At 41.7% G+C, this 22,878-nt stretch overlaps 1 protein-coding gene across 6 annotated transcripts in view; it reads left to right on the forward strand.

Annotated features, from left to right (window-relative positions):
* Nucleotides 1-22,124, forward strand: part of INTS10 (integrator complex subunit 10) — a 38,157-nt gene extending 16,033 nt beyond the window's left edge. For 2 of the 6 annotated variants that reach the window (XM_013047424.2, XM_013047425.2), the window contains exons 13-18: nt 2,508-2,616; nt 14,158-14,237; nt 15,242-15,404; nt 16,497-16,590; nt 19,481-19,558; nt 21,725-22,124. In XM_013047424.2, coding sequence (XP_012902878.1) covers nt 2,508-2,616; nt 14,158-14,237; nt 15,242-15,404; nt 16,497-16,590; nt 19,481-19,558; nt 21,725-21,881 — 681 coding nt within the window. In that variant the 3' untranslated portion in view covers nt 21,882-22,124. The other 4 variants (XM_013047426.2, XM_004775725.3, XM_045070977.1 and 1 more) reach the window with 3 other exon arrangements.
* Nucleotides 22,125-22,878: the final 754 nt, after the last annotated feature.

Below are 22,878 nucleotides of genomic sequence, written 5' to 3' on the forward strand. Positions count from 1 at the left end.
CTCAGGTCGTGATCTCCGGGTTGTGAGGTCAAGCTCTGCACCGGGATTGTGTTCAGCACGGAGTCTGGGTAAGACCCTCTCTCCCTCTGTGCCTTCCCGCTGCTCTCGAAGCATGCAGAGACATATGACTCTGCAGTCCACCTCATGGTGCTGCGGAGCAGCTACGAACACAAGTCTGTTTCCCTGTGATTGTGAGCCCCTCCTACGACAGGGCGCAGACCATGTGCTTTACCTTTGACTCTCTCATAGCACTGACCACAGAGGTCGGCACAGCTTTGAATTCAGTTATTAATAATTGTTTGAATTCAATTAAAATATAAGCACATTCTTTATTCTTTTTACTGTATAAGTTCAAGGCCACAACTGAACACACAGACTCTGATTTCTTTCTCATCATTCTATGTGTTAAGTGGATTACTTTGTGATTAGTAACCCTGAGTAAAGTTTTTAAACTTGAACTTTGAAATATGATTTATAATTTGCCATGATGATAATTAGGAAGAAACAGAGAGCATGTTAAGTATGTGCACTGAAAATTGAAAATATTTTTCTTCCATCATTATGTAATTATCAAGTACTAATTCTAAGTTACAGTGAATTCCCTGAGAACTTGAAAGAGAACACATATTTACCCACTCAGATGTCCATATATTATCATGTAGAATTAGACAGTTACACAAGGCACTGCTGTTCAGCATCATACTAGGGAATATAAAATAAACAGATTTAATTAAGCGGGGCAAACGCATTCTTTTTGAGGGCTTCAGACAAAGCTGATCACCGTTAGGCCTTTATCCTTGGTTTCTAACTTAACCTGCCTCCTGGATCTCAGCTGCCTTCAGCTGTCTGTCTTCAGCTCACCAGCGTGTCCAGATGTGAGTTTCCTTCGTTCTCTTGTCATTAGGTATGAAACTCTCAGGTCATGGTTGGCTCTTAACTCTGCCTAATCATTTTGATTCTTCTAGCATAAAGCTAATATCTTTGGTGTAGTGCCTTTTGTTTCCTTGGCCACCACTCTAATCCATTGCTCTGAATGGAGTTTTTTGCCCCAGTTCTTCTTCCATCTTTGAGTTATGGTCATTGCTTTCAAGAGATTGCTGTCATTGTTCCCCTTAACAGAAGTACTGACTTCCTCAGTGTCCAGAGTTGAACTGTGTGCTGGGGGTGGACATATAAGCAGGGTATGGGGAATGGGGGATCCCTGATTCAGGACATACAATTTGAGTTACAGAGAAAAGTGCAAGTATCTATTGAAGACAGTGAAAAATCAAATACTAAGTGGTATGCCCTGACATATGTACAGTAGGCATTCAGGAAAGGGTGTTTTCACTGGGGTCCATGTAGTCAAGAAAGGATTTACAGTAGATATTGGCTGGAGGTGGACATAAGACTCTGCAGCCCACATCATGGCCCCACCACCTCTTAGCTCTATGACCTGGGTCAAGTTACCTCACCAAACTGTCTAACTCCAGCATTCAAGTTCTGAACTTTCAAGCTGGAGATTCACAACCCTGTGGCCCTGGGTGAGTTCTGGATGTGCCAGGATACCAACCCTCTCAGTTAGCTGTGGCTTGAGGCAGCCAGAGCCCCCAGTTAATTCTGCCAGCTCTGAGCAGCCTTACAAATATTTCTGGATGCGTCAAGACATGGAAAAGGGTGGGAAGCATGGGTTTAACACTCCACTTCCTCATCTGTAAAATGGGGATAATAAGAAGGTTGTGCTAAATGCATAGAACATGTTCCCCACTTGGAATCTAGCTGTTACTAGAATTTGAACAGGTAGACCATAGATGATGGCTCACTCACTATAGATGGAGAGCAATCCCCCCTCCCCCCAACACCCGTGTGGCACTTGAGGCCTCCCTCAGCCACCAGCACTACATCAGGCTGGCTCTGTCTGTGTTACTGCCTAAACCCCGCCCTCCTTCCCCTCACCTAATCACCTAAACCATACCCAGCCCTTCCCCACAGCTTTCTCTCCTCCACTAAAACCCTTTTTTCTCTTTTTCACATTCTAAATTCTTCCCTCCCTTTAAGGCTGAGATAAGGAAAATCTTCCTACCTTGTTTCTCCTTCATTTTACATTATGCTCTATATCAGACCGTGTGTTTCAGTACTCCGTGTCCCATTTTGTTGATTTTTCTATTCAGTGAGTTAGTGAATGCCTTTAAGATGGGCCTACTTCTTTTGGATGCCGCTGTGCTGTTAAACGCATTGGGGGTTTAGTTAATACTTTACTGATTTTTCATTTTTGTTTTTTCGTTTTAACAGCAAAGAAGGAGTTATTATTCCCCCAAAAGTCTAGTACCTCGATTCAATCTCAGTTACCTTTTCTACATTTTTGCTGTTGAGCAAACGGTAATGGTCTCACAGAGTCTTGAGATAGTGCTACAGACCTCCATGTGCATACGTTGCCCAGTCGTCCGCTACACATATATTAGTATTCTGTTGATTTGCTTTCAATGAGAAAATTTCAGATTGGTACCTTTTCATCTGATCTTTTTTAGATGACATGTGAAAAAGTCCTTGATTTGATGTGCTACATGGTACTCCCCATTCAAGATGGAGGCAAATCACAGGAAGAACCCTCAAAAATAAAGCCCAAATTTAGAAAAGGTACAGTGCAAGTTTTATTCTTATTTTGTAATATGGCTCTAGGACCCAAGGCTGGGAAATTCTTTACAATTCCTGATGAAATAATACTATGTGATCTGAGGGATTTGACAAACTGTACAAAAAGTTAATCTCTTGCCAAGCTTGTCCTTGGCACCGATTTCATAAGCAGCTGTAAATCTTTCTTTCAAAGTTTTCTTCATTTCCTAAGTTTGTTATCTCTGCGGAATATCCTGAACTCCTTTTCTTATCTCTACCAATTCTCAGAAAACTTGGGAATGATTAGTTAAGAAGTATCTCCTGTCAGTTCCCTCTCAGGCTATTTTGAGCTTCACCTCAAAGAACACATTGCTTGAAAACTTACATAAATTTAGTTGTGATGCTTATATAAGAAAGGAAAAGAGATTCACTGTCAGGGTTCTAAGTTTCTACATTAGAAGTTAGAAAAAGGTAAGCAAATGAAACCTAAAGAAAGTAGAAGACAGGAAATAATAAGTGCAGAAATCAATGCAATAGAAAATAAAATCAAGGAAATTAATAAAGCTAAAAGTTGTTTTTTTTTTTTGAAAGAAAAAAAAAAGATAAATTCCTAACAAGATTAATCGGGAAGAAAGTGAGCACAAGTTACCAATAGCAGGAATGAAAGAAGAATTGTCACTGCAGATCCTACTGCAATCAAAAGGACGCTAAGAGAATAAATTACTAATAACTCTATACCAATAAATTCAACAATTTAGAGGAAATGGAAAAATTCCTTGAGAAACACAACTTGCCAAAACTGAAACAGAATGAAATAGAATATATGAATGTTCTACATCTATCAAAGAAATTAAATTATTATCAGAAACTTTCCCACAGAACTCCAGATTGAAATGGCTTCATTGGTGAATTCTCTCTAGCACTTAGGAAGAAATAACACCTATCCTACACATACTCTTGGAGAAAATAGAGAAAGAGGGAATGCTTCCCAATTCAGTTTTTAAGGCAAACATAACCCTAACAGCAAAACCAAATAAGAGCATTGCCAGAAAAGGACATTAAAGGCCAATATCCATCATAAACATAGATTCCCAAAGTCCTCAAAAAATGTTAGCAAATTAAATACAGCAGCATATAGGAAGGATAACACATATGATCAGGTAGAGTGGGAATGCAAAGTTGTTTTAACGTAGAAAATCAGTCCCTGTAATATCACCACTTTAGCACAGTAAAGGCGAAAAATCCTGATTCTCTTAGCAGATAGGTTCCATTACGTTTGCATTTATCATTCATGGTTTTAAAAAAAAAATCTGAGCAAGCTAGAAATAGTTGTTCTCAGCATCATCCTTAACTATGAAATAGCAAATACTTTCCCCAAAATCAGCAACGATACAAGAGTGTTTGCTTTTACCACTTCAATTCAGCATGCTGCACCTTGTAGCTAGCACAATAGGGAAGAAAAAGGATGCATAAAGGTTGAAGACTGCTGTCTTCGTTCACAGGTATGACTATAGCTACATATGTGGCTATATTAGAAAAGCCTACAGAATCTCCAAATAGAATAACCTCAAAAACCATTAAATACTTTGGGAAAAATTTATTGAAAAGTGTGCAAAATCATGTTCATAGGTTGGAAGACTCATATTAGAATACTCATGTTAGGGTTCCAGTTCTCCCCAAAAGTACCTACAGACTCAGTGCAATCCCAGTCAAAATCCCAGCAGACTTTTTTTTTTTATAGAAATTGACAAATTCAATTCTAAAATCTATAGGGAAGTGCAATCTAGCTAAAACGGTTTTGAAAAAGATAACAAAACTGGACAACTTACCCACCTGATAGCAAGACTTCTAATAGAAAGCCACAGTTATCCAGACAGTATTGGCATAAGAGTAGAAAATCCAGAAAGAGACCTGTACAGATATGGTCAAATGATTTTCAGTGAAGGCACCAGACCAATTCTTTGGAGAAAGGAAGGCCTTTTGAGCCAATTGGTGCTGGAACAAAGGACCTCTGGTGTAGAAAGAAAAAGGATCCTCAAGCTTTGTGTCACATTAATTACTAAAACCAATTTGAGATGGAGCCGAGACTAAATGGAAAGCTAAAATGATAACACTTTTTTGGAAAAAAAAGTATTGCTGCCCATGTGGGGGACGCAGCAGGCTTAGAGCAACCTTCCTCCCTCCCCTGGGAAAATTGATGGGTATGCAAGCCACAGGAGCCTGCAGAGTTTGGTACACACAAAAATGTAGACTGCTTTTCCCTTAGGGTTTCCTTAAAGGGAGAGGGACCGCAGTCTTTCAGCTCCAATGCTGGAGATCGACCCATTTTTATTCTCATCTAGAGTGGCACAGAAAGCCTTTCGGGAACAAAAACCACATAAAGCAACTGGAAACGGCTTACTCAGAGCCCATGCCCTAGCAAGGGGCAGTGCTGCTCTCCCCAGGCAAAGACACCCGAGAATCAGGGTGACAGGCCCTTCCCCCGGAAGATCAACTGGAACATCAGGCAGATGCCAAGTTTACAGAGCACACAGAACTGCCAAACTCCAGGGATAGGGAAAATAGTATATAGAATTCAAGGGTTTCTTTCCTCATGATTCGTTTATTTTTCAGTTTAAATTTTCCTTTTCTTTTTTTTTTTCCTTCTCAACTAGTTTCTTATTGGAGCAACTCTCGAAGACTTTTCTTTTTTTTTAATTTTTATAATTACATTTTATAAATATAGTCTTCCTTTTTGGCTTCCTTTCCCTGTATTAATTTTTATTTTTGTATATATATGTTTTGTGTTCTTTACAATTTGGGGATTTAGTGTCTTCTAACAAACAGACCAAAATACACCCAGGACCAAGTGGATTGCTCTGTTTTGTCCACCTGGGAAATTATATTCTCTCCTTTTTCTCTTTTTTTCTTTTTTTTCCTTTTTCTTTTCTTTTTTGGTTTCTGACCTTTTCAGACTTTTCTAGTGTGTATTTGTCTTGGGTTGGGGTTGATATTTTTTATTTTGTTCTCTCACTCATTCATTCTTCTCTGGGCAAAATGACTAGAAGGAGGAATTCACAACAAAAGAAAGAACCAGAGGTAATTCTCTGCTACAGATCTAAGCAGTATTGATACAAGTAAGATATCAGAGGTGAAATTCAGGATATCAATTACAAAGTTAATAGCTAGGCTTGAAAAAAGCATAAAAAGCTCTAGAGAATCTCTTAGTGCAGAACTGAGATCTAATCAGGTTGAAATTAAAAATACTTTAACTGAGGGGCACCTGGGTGACTCAGTCGTTAAGCATCTGCCCTCAGCTCAGGTCCTGATCCCAGCGTCCTGGGATCGAGCCCCGCCTCAGGCTACCTGCTCAGCAGGAAGCCTGCTTCTCCCCTCCTGCTTCCCCTGCTTGTATCCCCTCTCTCACTGTCTCTCTCTCTGTCAAATAAATAAAATCTTTTTTAAAAAATGCTTTAACTGAGATGCAGTATAAAAATGGATGCTCTAACAGTTTGGGTAGATGAGGCAGAAGAGAGAGTTAGTGATAGAGAAAACAAGATGATGGAAAGGAAGGAAGCTGAGCAGAAAAGAAAAACAACTAGTGGACCATGAGGGGAGGCTTTGAGAAATCAGCAAAACCATAAAGCGAAACAATATTTGGATTATTGTGGTCCCAGAGGAAGAATAGAGAGGGACAGAAAGTATATTTGAGTAAATTGTAGCTGAGAACTTAGCTAATATGGGGAAGGAAACCCCTCCAAAATCAATAAAAATAAATCGTCATCCCAACATGCATTAGTGAAGCTTGCAAACTTCAGCGATAAAGAGAAAATCTTGAAAGCAGCTCCAGACAAGAGGTTCTTAACCTACAGGAGTAGGAATATTAAACTGGCAGCAGACCTATCCACAGAGACCTGGCAGGCCAGAAGGTGTTGGCATGATACATTCAGGGTACTAAATGAGAAAAACATGCAGCCAGGAATACTTTATCCAGCAAGGTTGTCATTCAGAATGGAAAGAGAGATAAAGAGCTTCTAGGACAAACAAACTAAAAGAATTTGTGATTACTAAAGCAGCCCTGCAAGAAATATTAAAAGGGATCCTGTAAGCAAAGAGAGAGCCCAAAAGTAACATGAACCAGAAAGAAACAGAGACAATCTACAGAACAGGGACTTTACAGGTAATACAATGGCACTAAATTCATTGTCTTTTGATAGTTACTGAATGTAATTGGGCTAAATGCTGTGAACAGAAGACACATTGTATCAGATGGAATTTAAAAAAGCAAGAGCCATCCATATGCTATCTACAAGAGACTCATTTTAGACCTAAAGACACCTCCCAATTGATAGTGAGAGGATGGAGAACCATTTATCATACTAATGGACATTGAAAGAAAGCTGGGGTAGCAGTCCTCATATCAGACAAATTAGATTTTAAACCAAAGAGATGAAGAAGGACTCTAAATCACACTTAAACTGTCTATCCAACAAGAAGATATAACGATCATAAATATTCTCCTACCTTGGGAGCAGACAATTATATAAACCAATTAATAACCAAATTAAACACATTGATAATACAGTAATAGTAGGGGAGTTCAACACCCCACTCATAGCAATGGACAGATCATCTAAGCAGAATATCAAGAAGAAAACAAGGGCTTTGAATGACACATTGGACCAGATGGACTTCACAGATATATACAGAGCATTTCTTCCTAAAGCAAGAGAATGCACATTCTTCTCAAGTACACATGGAGCATACTCCAGAATGGTTCACATACTGGGTCACAAATCAGGTCTCAACTGGTAGCATAAGATTGGGATTATTCCCTACAAATTTTCAGACCACAATTCTTTGAAAATTGAACTCAGTTACAACAGGAAATTTGGAAATAATTCAAACACTTGGAGGTTAAAGAACATCCTACTAAAGAATGGATGGGTCAACCAGAAAATACAAGAAGAATTTTTAAAACTCATGAAAATGAAAACACAACAGCAAAGGTGGTCCTAAGAGGGAAATACATAGCAATACAAACCTTTCTCAGAAAATTAGGAAATTTTCTGGGGCGCCTGGGTGACTCAGTGGGTTAAAGCCTCTGCCTTCAGCTCACGTCATGATCCCAGGGTCCTGGGGTCGAGCCCCGCATTGGGCTCTCTGCTCAGCGGGGTGCCTCCTTCTCCCCTCTCTCTCTGCCTGCCTCTCTGCCTACTTGTGATCTCTGTCAAATAAATAAATAAAATCTTTTAAAAAAAGAAAACTAGGAAAGTCTCAAATAAACACACTAACCTTACACTGAAAAGACCTGGAGAAAGAACAACAAATAAAATCTAAACTGAGTACAGAAGAGAAATAATAAAGATTAGAGCAGAAATCAGTGAGATAGAAACCAAAAGAATAGTAGAATAGATCAATGAAATTAAAAGGTAGTTTTTGGAAGAATTAAAAAGATCTAAATTAAAAAATGACTTTTAAAAAAATGTCTGAAAAAAATATATCTTTAAGACTTACCCCCCAAAAAAGAGAAAGGACTCAAATTAATCATGAATGAGAGAGGAGAGATCACAACCAACACCAAGGAAATAAAAATAATTTTAAGAACATATTATAAGCGGGTGTCTGGGTGGCTCAGTGGGTTAAAGCCTCTGCCTTCAGTTCAGGTCATGATCCCAGGTCCTGGGATGGAACCCTGCATCAGACTATCTGCTCGACGGGGAGCCTGCTTCCCCTCCCCTGCCCCCGCCTGCCTCTTCTGCCTACTTGCGATCTTTGTCTGTCAAATAAATAAAATCTTTAACCAAAAAAAGAAAGAAAGAAAGAAAAAAGAACATATTATGAGCAACTATATGCCAGCAGTTTAGGCAATCTGGAAGAAATGGAAATCTGGAAATCTGGAAACTTATAAACTTATAAACTACCAAGACAGGAAGAAATAGGAAACCTGAATAGAGCCATAACCAACAAGGAAATTGAAGCAGTAATCAAAAATCTCCCAAAAACAAGAGTCAAGGGCTGGATGGCTTCCCAGGGGAATTCTACTAGACATTGAAGGAAGAACTAATTCTAGTAGAAGGAAGAACTAATTCTTCTGAAGCTGTTCTTTTAAAAAAAAAAAAAAAGTAAGGAAAACTTCCATACTCGTTCTATGGGAGGCCAGCATTGCCTTGATCCCAAAGTCAGACAAAGACCCCATCGAAAAGGAGAATTACAGAACAATTTCCCTGATGAACATGGATGCCAAAATTCTCACCAAGATCCTAGCCAGTAGGATCCAGCAGTACATTAAAAGGATTATTCACCATGACCAAGTGGGATTTATTCCTAGGCTGCAAGCCTGGTTCAACATTTGCAAATCAACAGCATGATACATCACATTCATAAAAGAAAGGACAAGAACTGTATGATCCTTTCAATTGATGCAGAAACAGCATTTGACAAAATAGCATCCTTTCTTGATTAAAATTCTCCACAGTGTAGGGATAAAGGGAACATACCTCAATATCATAAAAGCCATTTACAAAAAGCCCATAGTGAATATCATTCTCAATGGAGAGAAACTGAGAGCTTTTCCTCTAAAGTCAGGAATACGACAGGGATGTCCATTCTCTTCACTGCTGTTTAACATAGTACTAGATAGAGGTCCCAGCCTCCGCAGTCAGACAAGAAGAAGAAATAAAAGGCATTCAGATTTTCAAAGAAGTCAAATTCTCTCAATTCTCTCTTTTTGCAGATGACATGATAGTTCATGTGAAAAACCCAAAAGACTTCATCCCAAAATTGCTAGAACTCATACAGGAATTCAGCAACATGGCAGGATATAAAATCAATGCACAGAAGTCAGTTGCATTTCTGTACACTAACAAGAGAGAATTTAAGGAATTGACCCCATTTACCATTGTGCCAAAAACCATAAGATACCTAGGAATAAACTTAACCAAAGAGGTAAAGGATGTGTATTCTAAAAACTACAGGACATTTATGAAAGAAATTGAGGAAGACACAAAGATACGGAAAAACATTCTAGCCTCATGGACTGGAAGAATAAATACCGTTAAAATGTCTATGCTACCCAGAGCAATCTATACATTCAGTGCAGTCCCTGTCAAAATACATTAACATTTTTCACAAAGCTGGAACAAACAATCCTAAAATTCGTATGGAAGCAGAAAAGACCCCAAATAGCCAGAGGAATATTGCAAAAGAAAACTAAAGCTGATGGCTTCACAATTTCAGACTTCCAAGATCTATTACAAAGCTGTCATCATCAAGACAGTATGGTACTGGCACAAAAACAGACACATGGGTCAATGAACCAGAATAGAGAACCCAGAAATTGACCCTCAACTCTCTGGTCAACTAATCTTTGACAAAGCAGGAAAGAATATCCAATGGAAAAAGGACAGTCTCTTCAACAAATGGTGTTGGGAATATTGGACAGCCACATGCAGAAGAATGAAACTGCACCATTTTCTTACACCACACAAAAAAATATTAGACTCAAAATGGATGAAAGACCTCAGTGTGAGACAGGAATCCATCAAAATCCTAGAGGAGAACGTAGGCAGTAACCTCTTTGACACTGGCCACAGCAGCTTCTTGCTTGACATGTCTTCAAAAGCAAGTGAAACAAAAGCAAAAATGAACTATTGGGACTTCATCGAAATTAAAAATCTTCTGCACAGCAAAGGAAACAGGAAAACCAAAAGACAGCTACAGAATGGGAGAGGATACTTGCAAATGACATATCAGATAAAGGGCCAGTATCCAAGATCTATAAAGAACTTACCAAGCTCAACACCCAAAAAACAATCCAGTTAAGATATGGGCAGAAGATGTGAACAGACATTTCTCCAAAGAAGACATACAAACGGGCGACAGACACATGAAAAAATGCTCCACATCCTTGGGCATCAGGGAAATACAAATCAAAACCACAAGGAGATACCACTTTACACCAGTCAGGATGGCTAAAATTAACAACTCAGGAAACAACAGGTATTGGCGAGGATGCGGAGAAAGGGGAACCCTCCTATACTGTTGGTCGGAACGCAAGCTGATGTAGCCACTCTGGAAAAAGGTACAGAGGTTCCTTAACTTAAAAATAGAGCTACTCTATGACCAGCAGTTGCAGTACTGGGTATTTAACCCAAAGATACAAACATAGTGATCAAAGGGGCTCCTGTACCCCAGTGTTTATAGCAGCAATGTCCACAATAGCCAAACTACGGAAAGAGCCAAGATGTCCATCAGCAGATAAACAGATAAAGAAAACAGTATGTATATATATAATCATATATAGATATGATTATATATGTGATGAATTACTACTCAGCCATCAGAAAGGATGAATACTTACCATTTACATAGACCTGGAACTGGAGGGTATTATACTAAGCAAAAGAAAAGAAAGACAATTAACATATGGTTTCACTCTTAAGTGGAATATAAGAAACAGTACAGAGGATCATGGGGGAAGGGAGGGAAAACTGAATGGGAATTCATCAGAGAGGAAAAAAAACCATGAGACCATGAGAAACTTTTAAGTATAGGAAACACATTGAGGGTTGCTGGAATGGAGGTGAGTGGGGGAATGGGGTAATTGGGTGATGGGCATTAAGGAGGGCACGTGATGTGATGAGCACTGGGTATGCAACTGATGAATTATTGAACACTACATCTGAAACTAATGTACATGTTGGCTAGTTGAACTTAAAAAATAAGTAATATGTAACAGAAAAGCAAACAATATGGTATAATAGATAATTTTAAGTAAACATTTATTTTCATTTTTGAAAAAAGAAGAAAAGGTCTTTGTGACTGGTAGGTAGATTTATTAGGACACTAAAATTTTCCTAAAAGACAAAAGCACCCCACCCAGTTCGCCATAATTAAAAACTTGGGCTACCTTTTTTCTGTTTTTACAATAAGGGCTCCATGTCCCCTCCCCATGCCCCCACCCAGTTCGCCATAACTAAAAGACAAAAGCATGACAGTCTTGATTATTACTGAAAGTGTTTAAGGTACATGGAGGACTTTAAAAAAAGAAGAAGAAGAAGATACGGCCCAGATCCCTTCAGAAATAGTGTCTCTGAAACAGAAGCAGATCAGGTAGCTTAAGACCGGACCTAGCTGACTTCAAGACTTACTTTAATAGAGGTAGTATAGTGTTGGCATAGAGACTGACTAATGGAACACAACAGAGAACTAAGAAACAGGTGGTATTGTAATTCAGTGGGCCAAGAATGAGTTTATCCAATAAGTGGTAGTAAGGCAATTGATCCAAGTATAAAAATAATAAAAATGTGATCATGCCTTCCCACTACACAAAAATTATTTAAATTTTAAGATTTAAAAATGAAAAGTAAAACTTTCAAGCTTTTAGAAGAAAGGATTCTTTGGGCCTTACAGGTAGAGAATGATTAGGCTACAAAAACCACACAACAGAAAGGAAAAGATAAGTAAATTTAGTACCATTAAATTAAAATAGCAACAGTGGGGCGCCTGGGTGGCTCAGAGGGTTAAGCCTCTGCCTTCAGCTCAGGTCATCATCTCAGGGTCCTGGGATGGAGCCCTGCGTCAGGTGCTCTGCTCAGCGGGGAGCCTGTTTCTCCCTCTCTCTCTGCCTGCCTGCCTGCCTGCTTGTGATTTCTCTCTGTGTGTCAAATAAATGAATAAGATCTTTAAAAAAAAATGATAAAATATCAACAACTGTGACAGATACTGTGACAAAGTGACAGGATAAGCCATAGCCTGCAAGAAATTTACACAGCATGGAGAATCAACAAGAACTTTGTATCCAGGATTTTGAAAGAGCTCCTTCAAACCAGTAAGAAACAACCAGCCAACCAGACAACCTGTCATAGAAAAACAGGCAAAGAATACAAACAACAGATTCATACAAGGAGAAATCCAAATGACCAGAAACCATTGGAAGGGACCCATTAATAATGTGAGAAATTTGGGTTAAAAAACAGTAAGCTACCATATCAGACAGGTCAGAATGCAGGGTGGCAGTACTGACTATCGGATGTGAAGACACAAATTGTCCATCTCTTTCTGGAAGGTATATAAACTTATACCATCACTATGGAGACCAATTTAATCATTCCAGGTCAAACATCTCATTACCCAGTTACATAGGTCTTCTAGTTAAATCCCTTAGATCAGTGCTTTTCAAAGTTGGGTCCTCACCTCCCAGGTCATGAATTTCAACCATTCTCTTTTTTTAATGAGATAGAATATAATATTAAAATGAGATCTCCTGTGAAAGGGGCAAATTGTATTTCTTGAACCTTCTGTTTTAGACACATGAACGTGTAATTATGCGTGTACAGGATCTCCATGATTTCTTGCTACTTTCATCCTTAGGGTAGAGAAGGATTTAGGATATAAAGAACACATGCCAGAAAGGAAAAGATTAAGGTCTCGGTTTGAAAACTGTTGCCTAAGGGTTTTTTTTTTTTCCCCACAAGTGCACAAGAAAATCTATATAAGAATGTTTATTTTAAGGGCGCCTGGGTGGCTCAGTGGGTTAAGCCGCTGCCTTCGGCTCAGGTCATGATCTCAGGGTCCTGGGATCGAGTCCCACATCGGGCTCTCTGCTCAGCAGGGAGCCTGCTTCCCTCTCTCTCTCTGCCTGCCTCTCTGTCTACTTGTGATTTCTGTCAAATAAATAAATAAAATCTTTAAAAAAAAAAAAAAAAAAAGAATGTTTATTTTAACATTGTTTGTAATAGTGAAAAAATGGAAATCCCCCTGTCTACCATAAAAGAATGGGTAAATGTATTGTGTCATGTAAATAGAATACTGTATAAACATTGAAAATCAATGAACTAGAGCTATTGGTATTCATATCAAAAACGGTTTGCAGAAGGACGCATACAATATGACACCATTTATATAGTAGACTAAAAACTTGCACAACTTTCCTCTGTTGCTGAGGAATGAAAACCAGTGCAGTGAGAATAATACTTCGGGGAGAAGGGAAGAGGGCAGCTGCAAAGGTACACAAGAGGCTTCAACTAAATTTGTGATACTTTATGTTAATGTTAATGGGGTGCCTGGGTGGGCTTAGTTGTTAAGCATCTGCCTTTGGCTCAGGTTATGATCCTGGGATCCTGGGATCAAGCCCCGTATCTGCTCCCACTGCTCAGCAGGAAGCCTGCTTCTCCCTCTCCCACTCCCCCTGCTTTTGTTATCCCTCTCACTGTGTCTCTCTGTCAAATAAATAAATAAAACCTTTTAAATTTTTTTAAAAAATAAAGGAAAACATTAACATTTTATAAGCTGAGTGTTGAGCACAGTATTACAAACACCTGTGTTTGTTTCTCTACATTTGAAATGTTTTATAATAAAAAGTATTTAAGCAAGGTTAGGAAAGAAGATTGATAAATCCGGAGATCATTCAAAAACCATGAAAAACGTGACAGTTTCACTGTCACGAAATATAGTCGTGGTTTAACTATATTTGAAATCCTATGACTGTTGCTTATATTTTTTTCTGGGAAACGTCTTAAATATATACTTTCCAAAGCCCTTTTCTTCACTAATAACAGACCTGTTGTGCCCTTTTGTGCACAGGCTCTGATCTGAAGTTGCTGCCTTGTACCAGCAAGGCCCTCATGCCCTACTGCCTGCATCTGATGCTGGCTTGCTTTAAGGTAAGCTGGAGACTGATTAGCATCGGCAAAATTTAATTTGGAACACTTCTGATGATCTGGAGTGACTTGGTGGCATCGAGAGAGCGCAGGAGCTAGCAATGAATAAATAGTAACTGTAGAGGCTTGGGACAGTTACCCGAATAACCTGCCTCTAGTGATGATCAGTAAATATTTTATGAATTTATGTATGTCAGAATATATGAGCTAGAAGAAAAATTGCAAATGCCATTGGGTTCATAGAGGGATGGCAAGTTTGTTATCCTAAAGACGTAGCAGGTGGAAGCGTTTCAGGCCTTAGGATGAACCCCACAGAGCCAGGAAGGTTTCCAGGCTGTCAGAAGAACCCCAGGCCCTTGGCTGCAGGTAGAGCCGAGCCTTTGTGTGCATTTCACCAAGGTGTGTGAGCAAGAGAACAGCAGCATCTGGTCTCTGCTTTAGGGCTGTAATTCTCAGACTTCACTCATGGTCAGAATCCCTTGGGGCAACAGAAACTATTAGATTAAAGTGTGATTTGGGGCTTAGCTGCTCGCTGAGTCCTTGGGCCGGTTCTGCATTTCACTGCCACTCCCTCCCCTGTTGCTCACTGCTTTCTGCTCCCCAGTCCGTGTTCTCCCAAACCTTTCTCTCTCCCCAGCCTTCTGGCCCACCCTTGACCCGCCCTCCCCCTTCAAAGAAATCCCCAGATTCTTGTCTTTGCCACACACAGCCACTCAGCTTCTATCGCCCTTTTCCCAAAGCCGGAGCTTCAGGCCTGCCCGTCACGGCCAGCTCCCGCACACTGCTAGTGACCTTGTTCCCAGCAGGGGACCCCGGGCTTCTGGGTTAGGACTCACCGCCCTTCAGAAGCCCTTATGTTGTTTGCACGGCGGGTATGTGTTCTCCTCTGTTCCCTAGATCACATATTTTCACATAGCAGCATTTTTTCAGGAAGTGATATTTGGTATATTTACGATCACCCGTGATTTCCTTTCCGTTCCGTGTCTGCACAAATCCTTGTCTTGCAGCTCCGGGCTTTCACCGACAGCAGGGACGACATGGCGCTGGGCCACGTGATCGTCTTGCTTCAGCAAGAGTGGCCGCGGGGAGAGAATCTTTTCTTGAAAGCTGTCAATAAGATTTGCCAACAAGGAAACTTCCAATACGAGAACTTTTTCAACTATGTTACAAGTATCCTTTTTCCTGTGTAAGCATAAGAAATTCTTACTTTTTTTTTTTTTTTTAAAGAATAAATGCATGTTACAGAAGTGAATGAATCATTCCAGATAGAAATACTGATTTTCACTCTACTTTGGGGGAAGAGAGAGAGAATGATGAGTAAAAATGGGCCTGTGGCAGTCGGTTTCTCATGAGAGTCCTGAAAGGCTTCACAGAGGTGGTGCACCGAATCAGGAACATGAGTAGCTCAGTCACACTTTCCACCTCAGGTGACTTCTAGGCAGGTACCCAGGATGCCTACATGAAGAGCCTTCCAGTTCCTGAGAGGCCGAGAGTGGCTGGTGAGGGCACAGACTAGAATGTTCATTGGCCTTCATCTGTCAGCACAGGGCCTCCTGGGGCCTCTCCCAAGTCACAGGCGTCATAGCTGCCACTGAGAACTCGCCACACGTGCTCCCAGCCCAGCAGCGGCTTCCGGCCGTAGGGAGTGTTGGGTTTCATACTGTTGGTACGGAAAGACCACCTTCGAGTTGTGAGGAATGTGCTGTCTTGTCCAAGGGCCTAGGAAGATACGTAACTGTTTCTGGGGATTCAACACCCCCACTGCCCCTTTCATTTTTTATAAAGAAAACAAAAGAGTTTTCTATTAGGGCCGTACAGAATCTGTTCAGTTAGCATCTGTAGGAGGAACCTACTTATTGTTAAGAGGTAGTCTGGTTGGTACAAGAATTGTTCGTTTGGGGGACGCCTGGGTGGCTCAGTTGGTTAAGCAGCTGCCTTCGGCTCAGGTCATGATCCCAGTGTCCTGGGATCGAGTCCCACATCGGGCTCCTTGCTCCACAGGGAGCCTGCTTCTCCCTCTGACTCTGCCTTCCACTCTGCCTGCCTGTGCTCGCTCTCGCTCTCTCTCTGACAAATAAATAAATAAAATCTTAAAAAAAAAAAGAATTGTTCGTTTGGGAATCAGATCGCCCTGGGTTCCAGTACTAACTCTGGTTGGCTGGGTGGCTGTGGGCAATTTACTTGGTCACTGCCCGCCCGGTCCTCCTCTGAGAGATAGGGCACCTTGTTTCTGAACGTGGTTAACCTGAACCTGGCCTGCAGATATCGATATGCTGGAGGAATTCGCCTACTTAAGAACTCAGGAAGGTGGGAAAATTCATCTGGAATTACTGCCCAATCAAGGGATGCTGATCAAGTAAGCATGCTGTCTCACTCTTCCACGCTACATGCTCACCTTTCGTGTGCTTGTAGGAAATATTTGTAAGTTTCTATAGCTTTGGGAAATCTCAAAAAAAAAAAAGGAATCCAAACCTGGTCTCCATTTTTGAGAGAGTAGATTTGATTCTGGGTACCTTTTGCAATTTGGTGTTTCCTTAACTACATTTCTGATAAAACATTGTTTAAACTGGGATATTTCTGTCACTTTGGAAACCTTCCCTCTAAGCGAAAGCCTCATTCCTGTTATCTTTTCATCTCCAAAATGTACAGGCTAATCCTATAAATTTCTGGTTAGATAGAGAACGCTTTTAATTAAGAAAGAGCCATGCTTAATTAAAGTTGTAGTGGATTAGGAAAAGCTACAGACTTTATCTAGAAATTGGATTTCAGTATTTATCTGAAGCCTTCCCAAGCAGTTGTCTTTGCTTGCATAGCGCAAGGGAAACTAGCAGAGACTAGTGTCTCTAAGAACACACCTGCCCGAGAAATAGTGGTGAGGAGCCTGGTCTCAAGCATGCCCTCCCACATCTAGGTGAAGTTGTGACCATTTATGATTTTTAAATAGCTCATAAATCTTGCTTCTATCCTTCAGTACTCATGTAGTTTGGATAATAGATCCTCTGTGCTGTAAATGCCACGTACAGCTTTATTTTCCTACTTCCTCCTTTGCGTCCTGCAGACTCAGCATGGCCAGGAGTCCATGTCCGAGTCAGTGCAAGAGACTGAGTCCCGAGTGAGAAGGGAGCATTGCTAAGGCTGAAAAGCTTGTCCTTTTTCTCTCAGTTGCAAAATGAATGAGTTTTCAGTTGTTGAGAGCAAAAATCCACATCTTTTTCTATCTTTGTAGAGCCTTAGAAATGCTGAGGGGGAAGCTCGAAATGTGCATTGGGGATATGTATGACCGCAAATACCACTCCTATTGAGAAGAGGGTCTTACGGAATCCGTTCTGAAGAATGGGAAGATTAAATGGGGTTTTTGTCCTTCACCTTGTAAATAGGATTAATAGATATTTTAAACATCTAAAATAAAAGAACAAACGCTCTTTTTTGAAAACACGAGACCTTTCTGCATGAGGTTGCTTAGGCGAGATGCGCTGGACAGGCGTATCTTCCCGTCTCCATTCCCTTCCCTAAGACCGCGAAGAAGAACTGGGGGGAATGATTGCATGGTTCTTAACAGTGTTCGAGAACAAAGATGACTTGTTGCTATGGGAGCTTACGTAGCCCCTTCTGTGGGCTTAAAAATGAAAGATTTCTAGGTTTTGAGGCCGGATATATAAAACATGCCTGATATTAATAGCCTTTTAGTTAACCCACATTAACACTCACGGTACAAATTATCATGATATAGGAACAGCCTTCAAATCACCTGCATTTACTAAGGGTTAAATGTATAGATGATCTCTCACTTCAGATAGTGCTTAACTGTGGAAGTGTGAGTGAATCGACTTTTACTAAATCAGCAGTTGGATCTCGTACTGAACCCTTTCTTCTGTAGCCAGTTTGTATCAAGCTGAACAGTGTCATGGTTCTGTGCAGACAACCCCTAGGACAAGGAATGGAAGCAGGCGCTCTTGGACACCCAGATAATATCACTGTAAAGAGTCGTTTAGCGCAAGGCAGGGAGACACAGCCTGCATTTCCAGGCTTTGAGAGAGAATTGCAGGCTCCCCCACCTTGGTCAATATAAACTTTAATGCCTTCTAACACCCTAGAGAAGACCACTAAGCCTCTTAGGAATCCTGTTGTTCTGTTTGGAAGCAAGAATAGGGATTGTTACTTAGTGAGCTGACATTCTAGAAACTTGCTTAGTCTTCACTGTGCGAGTCTCAAAGTTCATCGGAAGCCTGCATTTCAGATTACGTCTGCCAAACCAGCAGGAAAAGCAAGCTGCATAAAGCCAGAGAGCTCTTACTAAGAAGGGAAGAATTCGAATCTTGAGCAAAACTATCTATATTCCTTCCCCTTTGGGTTCCAAACAAATTCTCTGAAACCACTGCAGACCTTTGGGTGGCACCCCCAGCTGAGGGGCAGAGGTGTTGTGAGAAGTGTACAGCACCCCCTCCCTTGGGTAAGGTTGTGAGTCTGTCCCGCTCTGCTCGGACGCTAGCGGGTACAGTACCAATGCTGAGCGCACCCGGAGCCTGACCAACAGAACAAAGACACTTTGTCCTTAACATATTTTAAAATAGAGAACAGTTCTTTGCCAATATTTGCAGTATCTTAGTTGTATTAGATTGGGTGAAAATGGAAAAAACCATGTCCTGTGCACTAATTCTTTGTTTCGAATTCAGCAAGGCCATGGGTCCCAGACATTTTATTCCCCGTGTCTGTTCCTTTACTCGATACTTTTTGAAATTAAGGCTCAGCCTTTCTTGGTCAAAAACATGGCCAGGCCCTCTAGTCATCCCAGAAGGGCCTCTTCAGTCTGGGGCTTCAGACCTGGCAAAGATGGTTACCAGAAGCCCCCCAGTCCATCTCTGGTGGGGGCTTGAGCAGAGTGGAGAGTGAAGGAGGCTGGATTCAAAAACGTGTCTTCTCCAGTGTGACCCCTCCGCACCGCCGTTCCATTGCGTCTCGTCATCCTCTTTCTCGGTGGCTGCTTTTACACCAGACCTCGAGTGGGCTGAGCTCGGGGCCCAGGCACAAGATGCTCTGGACATGCCCCAGCAGCAGGTGCAGGGAGAGGACCGCTAGCTTCTCCCGTCCTCCCGAAAGACACCGCTGTGTCCCCGGGGGGCCGTGGAGGTTCAAGGGTTTCCGCATAGTCTGTTCCAGTCTTGTGCATTTTCTCTGGCGTGTTGTTTTTGCAGTGCAGGGCGAGTCGGTGTGGGTGTTTGAATGCTGCTGTTTGCTGTTTTTTAAAGGCCTTCTAGTCCTCCCATGGGGTTACTGCAGCAGGAATTCTTACCTGTGCTTCAGCCCAGCATACAGACTGCTGACAGGTACCACGTGGAAAACACTGCTCATAGTGTGCCGTCTGTCAACATGTTGTACTGCCCATGGTTTCCAGCTCTCTGTTCCTCAGTGCTCTTTTTCATGCTTTATTTATTTTTTTAATTTGTTCTGCATTCCTTGGCAAACCATCTGGTTGTAATATTGTAACATTTCTTATTTTTTTTCCATAAGTTGCCAATGTTTTTGTGTTCGATTTAAAAATCATTATGGATCTGGAGGAAGAAAAAAAAAAACAAAAGTTATATAAAACTGTGTTAGATTAAGCACACGTTAGGTTAGGAGGCATTAGGTTGTGATTGATTCTCTTTTGATAAAACATAAGGCATTCAGTCATAAATAAGGATGCCAAAGCTCATTTTAAGGAAATTTTTATTCATGGATTTCCATATTAGTGACCAGTGTCGATGTTCTGGTGTAACCGGGCCTTAGCACAGCATTCACTGATTTTCCAGACCTTCCCTTTCTAAACTGAAAATCCTTGGTATGCTGCATTTATTAGCTGATTTCTCCTGTCCTTAAACCACAAAAGCTGACTAATTCTCTTCTTCAGCCACACTCACCAGAGGGATAGAGACTGATAGAAATAGAATGGAGTTGTATTGCTTTATCTGTAGAAACAGTATCATTGAACCATGATTAGCAGGACACAACATTTTATTGTATTTTTACTAGCATGAAGGGAAGAGTTTGCTTTGAGCTTTCAAAGCCCTTTAGCTTGTTGTCTGCAAATACCAGTAACTCTCAGTCGCTCAAGGGTTGGCTCCCATCAGGGGCTGCAGTCTGGGACCCAGAAGAACGGTATCTCAGGACGGCCTACATGGGTGTACGCCCATTCTCAGTGGGCCTCATGGCCTCAGCCTCACTGACACCATGTCCTAGTTACAGAATTAACCAGCCGACTTCACTAGAAACGTCCACAAAGAACTGTGTTTTCTCCCTGGCACTGCTGCTGTTGGCATAGTTCTCTCAAATGCCCGTGGGCATTGCAGGCTGTCCTGGAGTAGCTTTACTAGTTGGCAGAGCCTAGTTTTGTTTTTCCTCCTGTTACATGGCAACTTTTTGACTTCTGTTGTACTTATTTTATACAACAGTACACAAGTTTAAAAAAAAAAAAAAAAAACAGGAACATTTTAGAGTGGTTTCAACAATTTTGTTTTGGCCCATACATAAAAATCTCATTTGAAATCCCTGTCATTGTGTCTGAGGGAAGTTAGGCAGTCGAGGTGGGGAATGGAGGTGCCTTCTAATGGTCTAAACCTACTGAAGTACTGACCCTGTAGTTAAAACTCCTTTCAACAACCCAGCAAATTTTGCTAGATTTTTCCTTTCTTCAATTTGACATCTTAAGTTTTCTGGGATTTCCTTTGTGAGCTCCTTCTCCACAGCACAGCTTCTGGGTATAGCTAGAACTTTTCTTGTGCTCCCACTGACCCTTCTCCTGAGCACGGGGACCAGCTCTGGGCCCAGCAGGCTTTTGCAGGACACTGGCTATTCTTCAGTGAGTCTGCTTCTCTCTCCCCACCTCTGCCAGACTCGTCTTGGGACCTGCAACTCCTCCAGCTTCTCAAACAGATGTGAGTCTGGATGAGCTCAGCAGAGCTGTCCTGTTCTGGCATCACCGGGAGAGAGACGCACTTGGAAGAAACCCCAGTGGCTGAGCACAAGCCCCGGGCCTTTCTGAGCCTTCCCGCAGAGCCCCAGGCCCCAACTCGGTGTGGTGACGGGCTCGTTCTGGCTTCCCTCCTCCCTGCTGCTGCCTCTGTGCTCACGCTCCGCTGGCTTGTCCAGACATGAACTGTGTGGCCATGTGGACTGGGCCCAGTTGGCCCAAAGGGACAGAACCATGCACAAGTCAGCACAGGGATGCATAGTGTCAGAGCTGCAAGAGTTCAGAAGCAAAGCAAGTGGCATTTGACCAGACGTTTAGATGCTTAAAATAGCCTTTTATTGAGTGGGAAACACGTCTCTCTAGTTTTATGTCTTTCTGAGAAGGAATGGGCAGGGGGATTATTTGGTTAGGGCCTTTCTTCCTTTCTGAATTTTTTTACTTATACTTAGATTTCAGTCAGGTTTTACACCTGCCCCAGAAACACTGACCGGGGATGCCGGCACTAACTGTGGTGTCCCCTCTGTTTCCCTGTCGCTGCCCTCAGGCACCACACAGTCACTCGGGGCATCACCAAGGGTGTGAAGGAGGACTTCCGCCTGGCCATGGAGCGCCAGGTGTCACGCTGTGGCGAGAACTTGATGGTCGTGCTGCACAGGTTCTGCATCAACGAGAAGATCTTGCTCCTCCAGACTCTAGCCTGACCGGGGAACCCTTTCCGCCAGAGGAAGCCGTGGGATTTTTTGTGAAGACATAAAGCATTCGTGAATGTTGCCGTTACAACTCTTAGAAAGAAGAAAACCTGAGTTCAACTCCTTGGTTGCTTAAAAATAGTTCCCAAGAGTCTGAGAAGCTATCTCTATTTTTCAGAGTCATTTTTTGTAATTTTTGTAAAACAAAAGAACCTGTTTTGTAAATAAAAATCATCCTAAATTTGGGGCTTTTAAGAATGTATTTCAATTCTTACAAGTTTCTGAACAAGACTTCACTTTATGTAAATGAATATTTTTCATAATCTCAAGGTCTTATTTTCCATAGTTAGGCTTCGGTAGGTATCACGTATCAACATACTTTCACACCTGTCCATGCAGGAAGTTTTAATACTGAAAACCTTCATGCCAGAATGAACTTGAGTGAACTTCCATGAGGGAGCTGTGGGTGCGGGGTGTGTGGGGGGTCTGTGCACCAGCCCAGGGAAGGCGCCTCCTCCCTCCCGCCAAGCCCCAGGTGCCTGGTGGCCTGGCTCCCAGGCCTGGCTCTACCCAGCATCCTACTGCCCTGTGGGGGAACAGGTTAACTCCTCTGTGCCTCAGGCTCAGCCTTGAAACCCAAGAGATGATGGTACTTCCCTCACAGGCTGTGAAGACTGAGTGCCCTCACATGACATCTGTGGAAGGTTGCCTCGTGTGTCCAACTAGGCCAATGTTAGCTCTCAGGTTCGTTTTCTTCTTTTCCTGTCCTGAAATATATCAGATAAACGTCAAACAAATACTTGTTTCTAGGGGCTACTTGAAAAAGAGAGGGCTAAGACGTTAGTTAATTTGCATTAAAAGTTTAGATCTTGGGGCACCTGGGTGACTCAGTGGGTTAAAGCCTCTGCCTTCGGCTCAGGTCATGATCCCAGGGTCTTTGGATCAAGCCCCACATCGGGCTCTCTGCTCAGCAAGGAGCCTGCTTCCTCCTCTCTCTCTGCCTGCCTCT

This window comes from Mustela putorius, unplaced genomic scaffold (assembly GCF_011764305.1).
Source record: "Mustela putorius furo isolate JIRA1106 unplaced genomic scaffold, ASM1176430v1.1 tig00003976_pilon_pilon_pilon, whole genome shotgun sequence".
Classification (NCBI taxonomy): Eukaryota; Metazoa; Chordata; class Mammalia; order Carnivora; family Mustelidae; genus Mustela; species Mustela putorius.